The sequence below is a fragment of the Ovis canadensis genome, chromosome 5 (genome assembly GCF_042477335.2).
Source record: "Ovis canadensis isolate MfBH-ARS-UI-01 breed Bighorn chromosome 5, ARS-UI_OviCan_v2, whole genome shotgun sequence".
Taxonomy (NCBI): domain Eukaryota; kingdom Metazoa; phylum Chordata; class Mammalia; order Artiodactyla; family Bovidae; genus Ovis; species Ovis canadensis.
In genome coordinates, this window is record NC_091249.1 from 73,671,944 (window position 1) to 73,682,775 (window position 10,832).

Consider the following 10,832-nt stretch of genomic DNA (forward strand, 5'->3'; position numbering starts at 1 on the left):
AAAATATCATTCAAAGGTAAGATCTAGACTAAACACCAAACTGTGATGAAATGCTTTCTAGCTACCATCATCTGAAAATAAATCTTAAAATTTCATAGCCACAAGTCCTAAGATCAACTAGGCCAGTAACTTATTTAAGTAGGGAAACTTGTTTAAACAAAACCCTACCTGGGTTTTCCTGGTGGCTCAGTGGTACAGAATCCTGCTAATGCAGGGGACACAAGTTCCATCCCTGGTTGGGGAAGATCCCACATGTCTCGAAGCAACTAAGCCTGCATGCAGCAAATGCTGAAGCCTACGTGCTTAGAGCCCAGTGCGCCCCAATAAAAGATGCTGAAGTGAGACGCCTGCACACCGCAACCAGAGTAGCCCCTGCTCACTCCAACTTAAGGCCTATGCGCAGCAATTAATGAAGACCCAGCAAAGTCAAAAGAATAAAAGAAAATAAATGCTAAAGACAAAACAAACCCTACCAAAAAGCTCAGTGCGCAGAACTTTTTCCAAGAGAAGAGTAGGAAATTCTCCAAACTTTTCTTTCCAGCACACTTCTACCCCAACAAAATCAGAAAATTACCAACTTGGTAAAATCCTCTTATTTCAAAAAAAAGGAAATTGATATCCCCCAAAAGATTAAGGGACTGACTGATCCCAGATCACTCCGTCAATACCACATGGCAGATTTAAACTGAACAACAGATTTGAATTCAGTTCAAAGTAGCACCAAAAAAGGAGGGTTGTAACAGAAACACAGTAACTTAAAATGAGTTCCCAGAGGTCAATTCACAAGGCCCAAAGGCTTTTAGTTTCTTAAACATACCTAAAGACTGAATACCATCCTCCCCCTTTTGCTCTTTGTACTCAGCTGTGCTTCTGCACAACAGATCCCTTAATAAGGTCCTTATAAACTAAGGACTTGATAAGGCAGACATGCTATAATATATAGGCCCGGTAATTTTCAGCCTTTGTTTTAGAATATCCCATAGAATCTTAAGACAATTTTCAGGGTGAGGGTGGATTGAGGGAGTAGGTAGATATTAGTGAGGTCCAGAAATTTTGGTGTCAAATTCCTAATACAATGGGGAATAGACTGCCTTATTTAATTTAGCTAATAAGCAATCTAATTTATTATTTCCCAAGTAAATATTTATTGAGTGTATTTATTGGGCTTCCCAGGTAGTTGTAAAGAATCCGCCTGCCAATGCAGGAGATGTAGAAGACACAACAAGAGACGGGCTCAATCCCTGAGTCAGGAAGATCCCCCAGAGCAGGAAATGGAGACTTGCTCCAGTATTCTTCTCTAGAAAATTCCATGGACAGAGGAGTCCATGGGGCCGATAGAGTTGGACATGACTGAGCAACTAAACACAAACACACACGCATATAGTTAATGTGGAAATAGTGGGGAACAAACTAAGCAGAACAGATGATGTTGCCACCCAAAATAAAGAAAGCTTATGCATAAGTCTTTCTTATCCTTCCCAGATCGGTAGACAAACAGTTCTCTCTCATACTTTAAAACCAATGATCCACTTTTTGTTTCTATGTACCTGGACTATACCACTCCTAAAACAAGTTCACTCTTTCCTCACCCTCATTCAATAACTACATTCGGCTTTAGAAACTACTCCCAGTAGCCAGACTTCACTCTTGGACAGCCTCCCTGACCAGTTCACCAAGCTTTCTTCCTTAAGAGTCAGTCAGATCCTGAAATCCCATCTCCTCTCCCAAGAAGTCTTAGCTTGAAAGTCAAGTTAATCTCTTTAGCTCCACCCAGTTTGTAACTCCACAACTCCCTCTCTCAACTTCTTAGAATTTTACTCACAGGTCAATTTCATTTATTTATGTGGGTAATCAGCATATTAACTACTGCCCTCATTGGTCTGTGTAAGTGCTGTTCTTAAATAAAGCTACCAAATAAAACTCCACGTACTTAATTTGGAGCTAGCACTGAAAATGCCAGGTACTTATTGCTTTTGTAAAAATGATTTTACATTAAATTCAACCTGATTTGTGAAATTTATAAAACCTCCCAACCTCAAAAGCATTAGGTTAGAGAAGCCAGACACAAATGACCTCATACTGCACAATTGCATTTCCATTTAATTCTAAGAAAAACTAGTAATGGGAAGTAAATCAGCAAGGGCCAAGGTGAAGAGATGAAAATATATGCGAAAGGAAAGAAATTTAAAATTCTTAGGCTAACACAAATTTTTTTATTCTGTGACGAAAAAAGATAGTATTTTAATCAAGGTTTTTCATTTTTCCACAGCAAGGTTTTTTTAATGGATGAGAACCATTAAAAATCTCAAATCTGATCATCTCAGATTTCACATTAATCTTTATCTTGTAAGAACCTGGTATTTTCTTCCTAATAATTTATTCTGACTTCCAACCAATAGAAAATTGTATCATTCAATTTCTCCATTAAAAATGTTTATGACCATTGAAAATTTTTTTAAGGATAGTGTCTCTCTGGTTTTTACATCAGAATTAATGTATATAATCCAGTTAATTAAAGATTTGAAGAATAAAAGCTAGGATAGTAAAAGAGGCTACAGTAAATACCATTCCAGTTATATATATGGATCCACTGTATCTGGATCTTTTTGCAAACGTTATTATATAATTGTTGGAAAAGGGCTGGGTCTTAAACTGTGTTTTAGTCTCTATCCTAGGAAGATATTCTTTAATCTTAAAAGTCGAACTTTTCTAAAATCCTTTAATAATTTAAAAGGACCCAATGTCTTCATCTGATCATCATCTATCCTTATTACTATTTGCCTTCACCAATATCCCATCTCCAAAAAAAGCTACAATTTCCCAGATGTGAGGAGTTACTGACCAAGTAACTCAACAGGTTAAAGTTACTTGTCAAACTGCGGTTACATGATTAAGCTTCCTTTTAATACAACTGAGTCAATTTCAACATAGTGTTGCTCAAGCTGCCTTTGTCATTTCCCACAAAATTTCGTACACAGACTGAAATGCAACAAACATTACCATTCTTTACAGGGTTAATTAACACTTCTGGAAAGGACTATGAGAGATTTTGCATAGTAAACTTAATTTCACATCTCATCTGCTGCAGAGATCACAAACAGGCTGTCACTATGCCATCTCTTTCCTTGAACCTCACCACTTCCTGCGGCTTTATTCTAGGCTTTTCAAAGGTTTAATCAACTCGGAGCTGCCAAAGACGGAATCCAGGAAGCATAACTTATGAACCCAAGCAGTGAAAAGGGCAGGAATATGTGCTTGAGTCACGTCGTTCCGCCATTTTCTAAGCGGAGGAGGAAGACATGTTGGAACAAAAACACAACAAAAGAGCAGCCATTTCCCAAGCCAGCTCCAATAGCAACCCGAACTGGCCCAGCCCGGTCACTTCGGCACCTCAAATCCACTTCGCTGGACAAACCTAAGGGAACAGCTGAGGTGAAAGAAAGCAGTAGGCAACCCTTCCGCGTTGGGATCAAAGATGGCCCGCATACTTTTCACTGCAAATGAAAGAAAGCCTCGGGAAGAATGACCGAAGCTAAACGGAGCAGAGTGTTAACAAACTGAAATCCTAAACTAAGTTGGCAAACTAAAATCTACTGTGATTGTGGTGACTTACGCTTCACCGGAAACCCAGGTAACGCAAATGCCAAGAGCCGGATTCAGCTGGTCCCATTGCCTGCCTCTTACACATTTTCTCCCATTCTGTACTTTCCTCAGAAGATCGCCTGTTTGCTCAAGGATTCTTACCGTATGTGGGGGATGCCAACCCCACCTTGAAGAATCTTATAGAGTTTGCTCTCGTACAGCAACTGGGGATGCCTGGCCTTCTGGGATTCTAGCTTCACTGCCACCTCCTGCAGGGGAAAGAGGGGATGATGGCATCAACATCCTTATGGATTCAATGTCACTTGGCAAAAGAGGGGGAAACGTGCACATCTCCAACTCTCGGCTAGAAGGTGGTGAGAGGCTGGGAAGAGAAAGATCTCTGTAATTATAAAACGAGGCAACCAGCCTCAAAGGCCTCTTCAGGGGGCAGTGACGAAAGCGGCACGTCCTCTAAAGTATAAGAAAATGATTCATCCAGAAAACGTAATGAGGGTTATGAAGAAACCAGGCGATCGGTAGCTGGCCTAATGGGAACAAGAACCCCAGTCAACTAAAAATATAGGAAGAAAACGAGGGGACCCCAGAAATAGGATTTTTCCGTTCTCACCTTAAACAACGGTTTTTTAAAAGTTCGATTAAGGTGTATTTTTAACAAGCTAGGAAACTTCCTCGTATACCCAACCTTTCTCTCGGGTTCTTTCCTTTTAGGGAAAGAGAGCGGGGGAGGTTCCTAAGACAGGAAAACTGGCTCCCTCTGGACTTCCCAGTGTGTGAGTGCGGTGGGAAAAGGCCCGAGCAGTTCGCGGGGCGGGGGAGTGAGGACAGGCGCAGCGTAGTCGTGAACCCCACCCCAGGTGATTACCTCGCCGTTGGTGATGTTGATCGCCAAATAAATGTCCCCGAAGGAGCCAGACCCGATCTTCCGTACCAGTTTATACTTCCCTCCGACAATGAATTCGGCCTTGGAGCCGCTGCTGCTCGCCATCCTGAGAGACGAAGATGGAGGCTGGGGCTAAGCCCCGACACCTCTAAGGGGAGGATGGAGGCCTCTAGGGCTCGACCACGGAAAGGCTGTGGAGAGCGGCAGGCAACAGAAAACGATGGCTCTTTTTCGGCGTTACAGGGCCCAGAATCGGCCAAGGGGAACCTGATCACCGCTGCTGTCAGGTTTTTTGGCCAGGCCGCAGATTGTTGAAGGAGTTCTCGCGGTTACTAGGCTGAGCCACTTGTTTCTGGCGGCCGCCGCTGCCTCGCTTTCCCGGCGACGTCGCGGGCTGGAAAAGGAGAGCGGTGAAGCTAGGGCGGCGATACCGCTGCCACCACTGCCGCCGGCTCCCGCCCGGAGGGACCCCTGTCACTCCGCCGACGCCGCCATCTTGTTACTCCGGCTCCAACCAACACAAAATGCCCCCAGTCCCCGGGAGCCGCTTCTTCACAGCGCAGAGCACTGTGGGAAAGGGATCGCGAGCGCTAGCCCCGGAGGGTCGACAGCAAGAAGGAGGGCGGAACCGGATCCGTGAGAGTCGCGGCCCACGCTCTGAACGTCACTCCGTCACCGCCCAATTGCGCACGCGTACTGCCACCCTGCTTACTGCGCAAGCGTGCCGTGGTCTCTTCTAATCCCCGCCCGGGGCCCATTTCCACTTCCGGTCGTCGACTGTTGCACTGTGAGCTACCTGTTAGTCACGTCAGACCCGCCTGGTTTCTGAAAGGCTTCGCGGCCCCAGGCCTAGAGAGCATATTAGGGAGGAGTCACCTTCATTTTTCTTGGAAGATGGTGCGTCAGGCCTTAAGAGTTGGGTATTGACCTTTGCTCTTTGTTTGAGGCGCTTTTTAACCTTTTGATCTTTACTGGGGCTACTCCCCCCAACCGGCCCATTCCAGTTCAGTATCTCTTTTGAAAGAGGCTATCGCCTCTGGTGGGGAAAGAAAGAGAAAAGCAGGCCTGTACGGGCTGGATTAGTTCAGGGCTCGGTGTTTTAGCAGTCTAGCTGAGGAGTCTTACTAGAATTCTGCGCTTCAGGGAGTGTTGGATTCCCTATTTTAACAGAGAGGAAAAGAGGGAAAGCAGGAATTAACCCTGCCCCTCTAAGTCTTTGTGTTGTTTACCCACTGATACTTGATACCCAAGGCAGGGGAGAAATCCGAGTAATGTTAGTGGCCAATATATAGCCAATAGAAAATAAGATTTAGAGCCGTGAAAAAACTTGCACATACAAAAGTTACCCTCTTCACAACCCCCACCCCGACAAAGAAACGTGGAAAAATCGTGTCTTGGTCTTGTTGAAAACTGCAGTCTTGACCCAAAAACATTCGGTAGAAAGAACTTCATTATAGAACTATGTTTAAAACTTCACACAATAAATTTTTTTTTTGACTAAAAATTGGTCAGAGAATCAAATCTTGAGCACAATTTCGTTTAGAAAAACTTGAACTGGGAAAATTGGGCTTGGTAGTAATGATAATCTGAAAAGAAAGCTGCATGATGGTGTTTCATTTGCAATATGAATCAAGCCCTGATGGATGAGTGAATCAAAGCCTCGGTTGTGAAAACTTACATAGAAAATCCATCCCAAATAAGATAATTTTTGTAAAACCTGACAAAAATGTAGACTTAGTTGTAGCCTCAATAGCTGATTAAGTAGTAATGGGGTTCATCCTGGAAGATATCTTAAGTGGAATTCCTACATGGTACTTTATTTCTGGCTTAAATATTTGTATTCATAAAGCTCTGACCTAAATGTCTTGAATTTGATAACGGAGAAAACACTAAGGTTTAACGTGACGTTTTTGCGCTAACAAAACCCAAGCCGCCTGACTCCCAAATCAGCACTGTTGGACAGCCTCCTTTGGTGATTCTAAGTGTGTCTGGCCTACTTTAAATTCTCTGCTGTCAGGATTCTGGTGTTTGTTTGCTCTTAAGTCAAGTTTAAGCATCCTGAATTTTTCAAGTTTCCAAAGATGGCTATTATTCTGATTTTTTTTTACCACAGCCATCCAAAATTTAATGGAATCCTCAGCTTGAAGAGTTCCTATATAAGGGGTGGGGTATACATTTAAAGAAATTCCCCCCCCCCCCAGTAGTGAGGACACAAATGCTCAGCTGTGGATTAGGGTATAAGGGTATGTGTGAAGTGGACTAAATTAGGGATTCCTAGAGGTCTCTGTGTGGACAGGGGCAAATCTAACAAAGTTTTTCATGAGATACCTAGAAAAGAGCAGGATAATGCATTTTTTCATTTATCTAATTTCAAGTTATGCTTCTGAGATTTTACCTTCTTATGTATGTGTTGTTAAAGTGCTCTTTTATAAAATGGTCCTGATGGTAGATGGTTGTTTCGTTAATATCCTTGTTTGGCAAAACTAAATGTTCACACTTTATGTCTGCCTTACCCCACCCCCTTTTTAAAACTTTTATAAGCTTTTGAAATCCATACTCTGGGACTCCCTAGTCTAAATAACTTTTAGAAGCCCTTTCACCTGGAGAGTCTTATTTTATGTGTATATTTGGTGTGTCTCCTGACTTGTTGCCTGCCTTCTGTAATCACTATTCCAACATTGACACTATCCAGCAAAATGTACTAAAATATTGCCAGTGGTTATAGCCTTTTCAGATGTGATTCCTTTTTTTTTTTTTCAGATGTGATTTCAATAGAAAATCTTAAGATTTAAATTTATTAGGTTAAGAAGGGCAAAAGTTGGGGTTTTTAATGTAGAAATGGAAGTTTTAGGTGTTGGCTACAAATTCAGCCTTCTTATAAAATGAAAGTGTTGTTTGTGGTAACTTTCAGCCTCAGTAATTGAAGGATTACCTGTTTGGGTGCTATTTTAGTTACAAATAAATCATTCTTTTGTTTTGAATCAGTAACAGTTTTAGTGTAATGGAGGAAGTCTTCTACAATGTGCCAAAATGTAATTCCTAACTCCTGGGTCAACTGAATTCACCAAAAATATAGTGTAAAGTGGGCTTCCCTGGTGGCTTGGACAGTAAAGAATTTGCCTGCAATGCAGGAGACCCAGGTTCAATCCCTGGGTGGGAAGATCCCCTGGAGAAGGGAATGGCAACCCACTCCAGTATTCTTGCCCAGAGAATTTCATAGACAGAAGAACCTGGTGGGCTACTGTCCATGTGGTCACAAAGAGTCAGACACCACTAAGTGACTTATTACTTTCACGTTTTCATAATTTATTTAAGACCTTGAATGAAATTTTTGAGATCACCTATTTCAATAATCTTTTGTTTGTTTGTTTGTTTGCGCATGCCATGAGTGGGACCTTAGTTCCCTGACCAGGGATCAAACCTGTGCCTCCTACAGTGGAAGCATGAAGTCCTAACCACTGGACAACCAGCTAATTCCCAATAGTCATACTTTTAAATGTTTTGCAGTCTACACAGTGCTTTCACACATATTAGTTGTGCCCAACTAGGATAAAGTGGCTTGCCCCAAACTGTAGATCTTAGTGGCAAAGGAAGGATTAGAACCCCAACCTCTAACTGAAAGAAAAGAATTGAAAGGGTAGAAGGTGAATTGGGACAATCATGCCCTGGTGATTTACTTCTGTTTTCAGAGAGATGTCCAAATAAATTGAAAACTTTTTAAAACCACAATGTTTATGCAAAGAAAGGTCACTGGTAACCAGAGTATGTTTTAAGTAAAGTGATAAAGATAAGCAGAAGAGGTGTAGATTGCTGCAGTAAGAAAGAAAAACATAAGGGCGAGGACTTCCTGGTGGTCCAGTAGCTAAGACTCTGTACTCCTAATGCAGGGGGCCCAAATTCAATCCCTGGTCAGAGAACTAGATCCCACATGCCACAACTAGAGATCCTGCATGCCATGACTAAGACTACTGTGCAGCCAAATATTTTTTAAAAAGGGGGCGACCTGCCCATCTCTAGGGTTGTTTGGTACCAATAAGTAGAAAAATAGAATGGCTTAGAATATGTCAAATGCTGCTTCAGGTGTTTAACTGTTACAGAGCTTTGTGCATAATCAGTATCAGATAAGGGAGTTAATGAGGTGACTGGACACTTGAGAACATTAGAAATGTCTTATTGGATCTATTCAGTCTTTTTTCTAGTCTTTGTCAATGGCAGCAATTTCTGTCTTCCTTTCTGGTCTCAGTTCCTATTCTCCCCGTCTGCATTATTGACAAGCTTTTGTGAAAGTGTATAGCTGCACCTATGATAGCGACTTCAAACACTTTTGAGACTTTCTGCAAACATTTCTTTTTATGGTGTTATTAACCATAAATTTATTTAGATTAACTTAATTCTTTGAACACATCTGTGCTTTTGACCCATATGGCTTCAAGATTCTAAAGTTTGTATCTTTCATATATATGTTACCCAATGAACTTTTACACATAGCAAATGTTGAATTCTCTTTTCCTTATAAAAGTGACAAGTATTTATTTGAAAAATTTAGATAAATCAGAAAAAAAGAAAAACTTATAGAGATAATGATGAAATGTTAATTTGCTGTATATAAATGGCCAGTATTTGTTTCTATGTGTGTTCTGTGTCTTTTTATATGTATCTTGAATGTGTGTACATTTATTGATACACATGTATAGTGCTGAAGAATTGATGCTTTCAAATTGTGGTGCTAGAGAAGACTCAAGAGCCCCTTAGGTTGCATGGAGATCAACCTATCAATCCTGAAGGCAATCAGCCCTGAATATTCATTGAGAAGGACTGACACTGAAGCTGAAGCTCCAATACTTTGGCCACCTGATGTGAAGAGCTGACTCATTGAAAGGGACCTTGATGCTGGGAAAGATTGAGGGCAGGAGGAGAAGGGGGCAACAGAGGATAAAATGGTTGGATGGCGTCATCAACACAACAGACATGAGTTTGAGCAAACTCCGGGAGGTAGTGAAGGACAGGGAAGCCTGGTGTGATGTAGTCTGTGGAGTCGCAAAGAATCAGACACGACTTAGCAACTAAACAACAACAACAACGTGTACATACGTATATTTTATTTCTAAAAATATTGCAACAAGTAGTCATAGTGCACATTCAGTTTGGAGATGGGATTTTCACTTAATGATTTGTTGGAGACATATTTCTCTATATCCTCTGAAATATGATTTTGTAAGAACTTTGTAAAATTTTTAATTGGAGTATAATTGCTTTACAATATTGTGTAGGTTTCTGCCATGCATCAACATGAATCAGCCATAGGTATACCTATGTCCCCTAAAATATGATTTTTTGTGTCTCATATTAAATATGTATCATATTGATAGAACTGCATTTACCAATCCTAATGGAGTATTTTAGTTATTTCCAAAATCTTGCTAGTATAAAAATTTCATTGACTATTCCTATAGCTAAATCTTTGCCCACATCCAGAATTAATTGGTTAGAATTTGTTTTTAGAAATGCTAAAGTATTAAAATCCCTTATATCATAAACAACAACTCCTAATTCTGTTTTTGTCATTTGTGATGAATAAGTAATGAATAAGTATTTGTGGGCTATCCTATCTTTTCATTATTTAGATTTACCTTAAAAGTTTAAATCCTTGTCCTTGAAAGAGGTTGTAAAATTATCTTTTCTGACCAATCATTGTTATTAATTAGATCTCACACACACACACACACACAAAACTTCCCTACTCCCTTCCCCATCCATTTCAAAATCTCAAGAATTTTGTAAATGTGTGGTTTACAAGTCTGTGCTCATAAGACTGAAAATGTCCCTTTTATGGACACAGCCAGCAGGACACATTTGTTCCCAATTGGTGAAGCAATTGCTTTCTTTAGCTATGTAGATTCATTTGAAGGAAGGGGGCAAATTAGTTTCCTGTAAGAGTGGCTAAGTCGCATCCGACTCTTTGCAACCCTGTGGACTGTAGCACGCCACGTTTCCCTGTCCTTCACTCTCTCCTGGAGCTTACCCAAACTCATGTCCATTGAGTTGGTGATGCTGTTCAACTGTCTCATCCTCTGTCGCCCCCTTCTCCAGCCCTCAATCTTTCCCAGCATCAGGGTCTTTTCCAGTGAGTCACCTCTTTGCATCAGGTGGCCAAAGTGTCAGCTTCAGCATCAGTTCCTCCAGTGAATATTCAGGGTTGATTTCCCTTGGGAGTGACTGGTTTAATCTCCTTGCTGTCCAAAGGACTCTCAAGAGTCTTCTCCAGCACCACAGTTTGAAAACCATCAATTCTTTGGCACTCAGCCTTCTTTATGGTCCAACACACATCTGTACTGACTACTGGAAAAAC

General features: G+C 41.2%; 1 protein-coding gene across 13 annotated transcripts in view; it reads right to left on the reverse strand.

Moving 5' to 3' along the window:
* Positions 1–5,369, reverse strand: part of CSNK1A1 (casein kinase 1 alpha 1) — a 48,855-nt gene extending 43,486 nt beyond the window's left edge. For 7 of the 13 annotated variants that reach the window (XR_011257340.1, XR_011257339.1, XM_069592397.1 and 4 more), the window contains exons 1-2: positions 4,466–5,160; positions 3,745–3,851 (exon numbers count right to left, since the gene is read on the reverse strand). Coding sequence is in view for 9 of the 13 variants with exons in the window: in XM_069592397.1 (XP_069448498.1) it covers positions 3,745–3,851; positions 4,466–4,588 (230 nt within the window). In the remaining 4 variants the exon portion in view is untranslated. Of the gene's footprint in view, positions 1–3,744; positions 3,852–4,465 lie in introns of all 13 variants that reach the window. The other 6 variants (XR_011257342.1, XR_011257341.1, XM_069592401.1 and 3 more) reach the window with 1 other exon arrangement.
* Between the last annotated feature and the right edge of the window lie 5,463 nt (positions 5,370–10,832).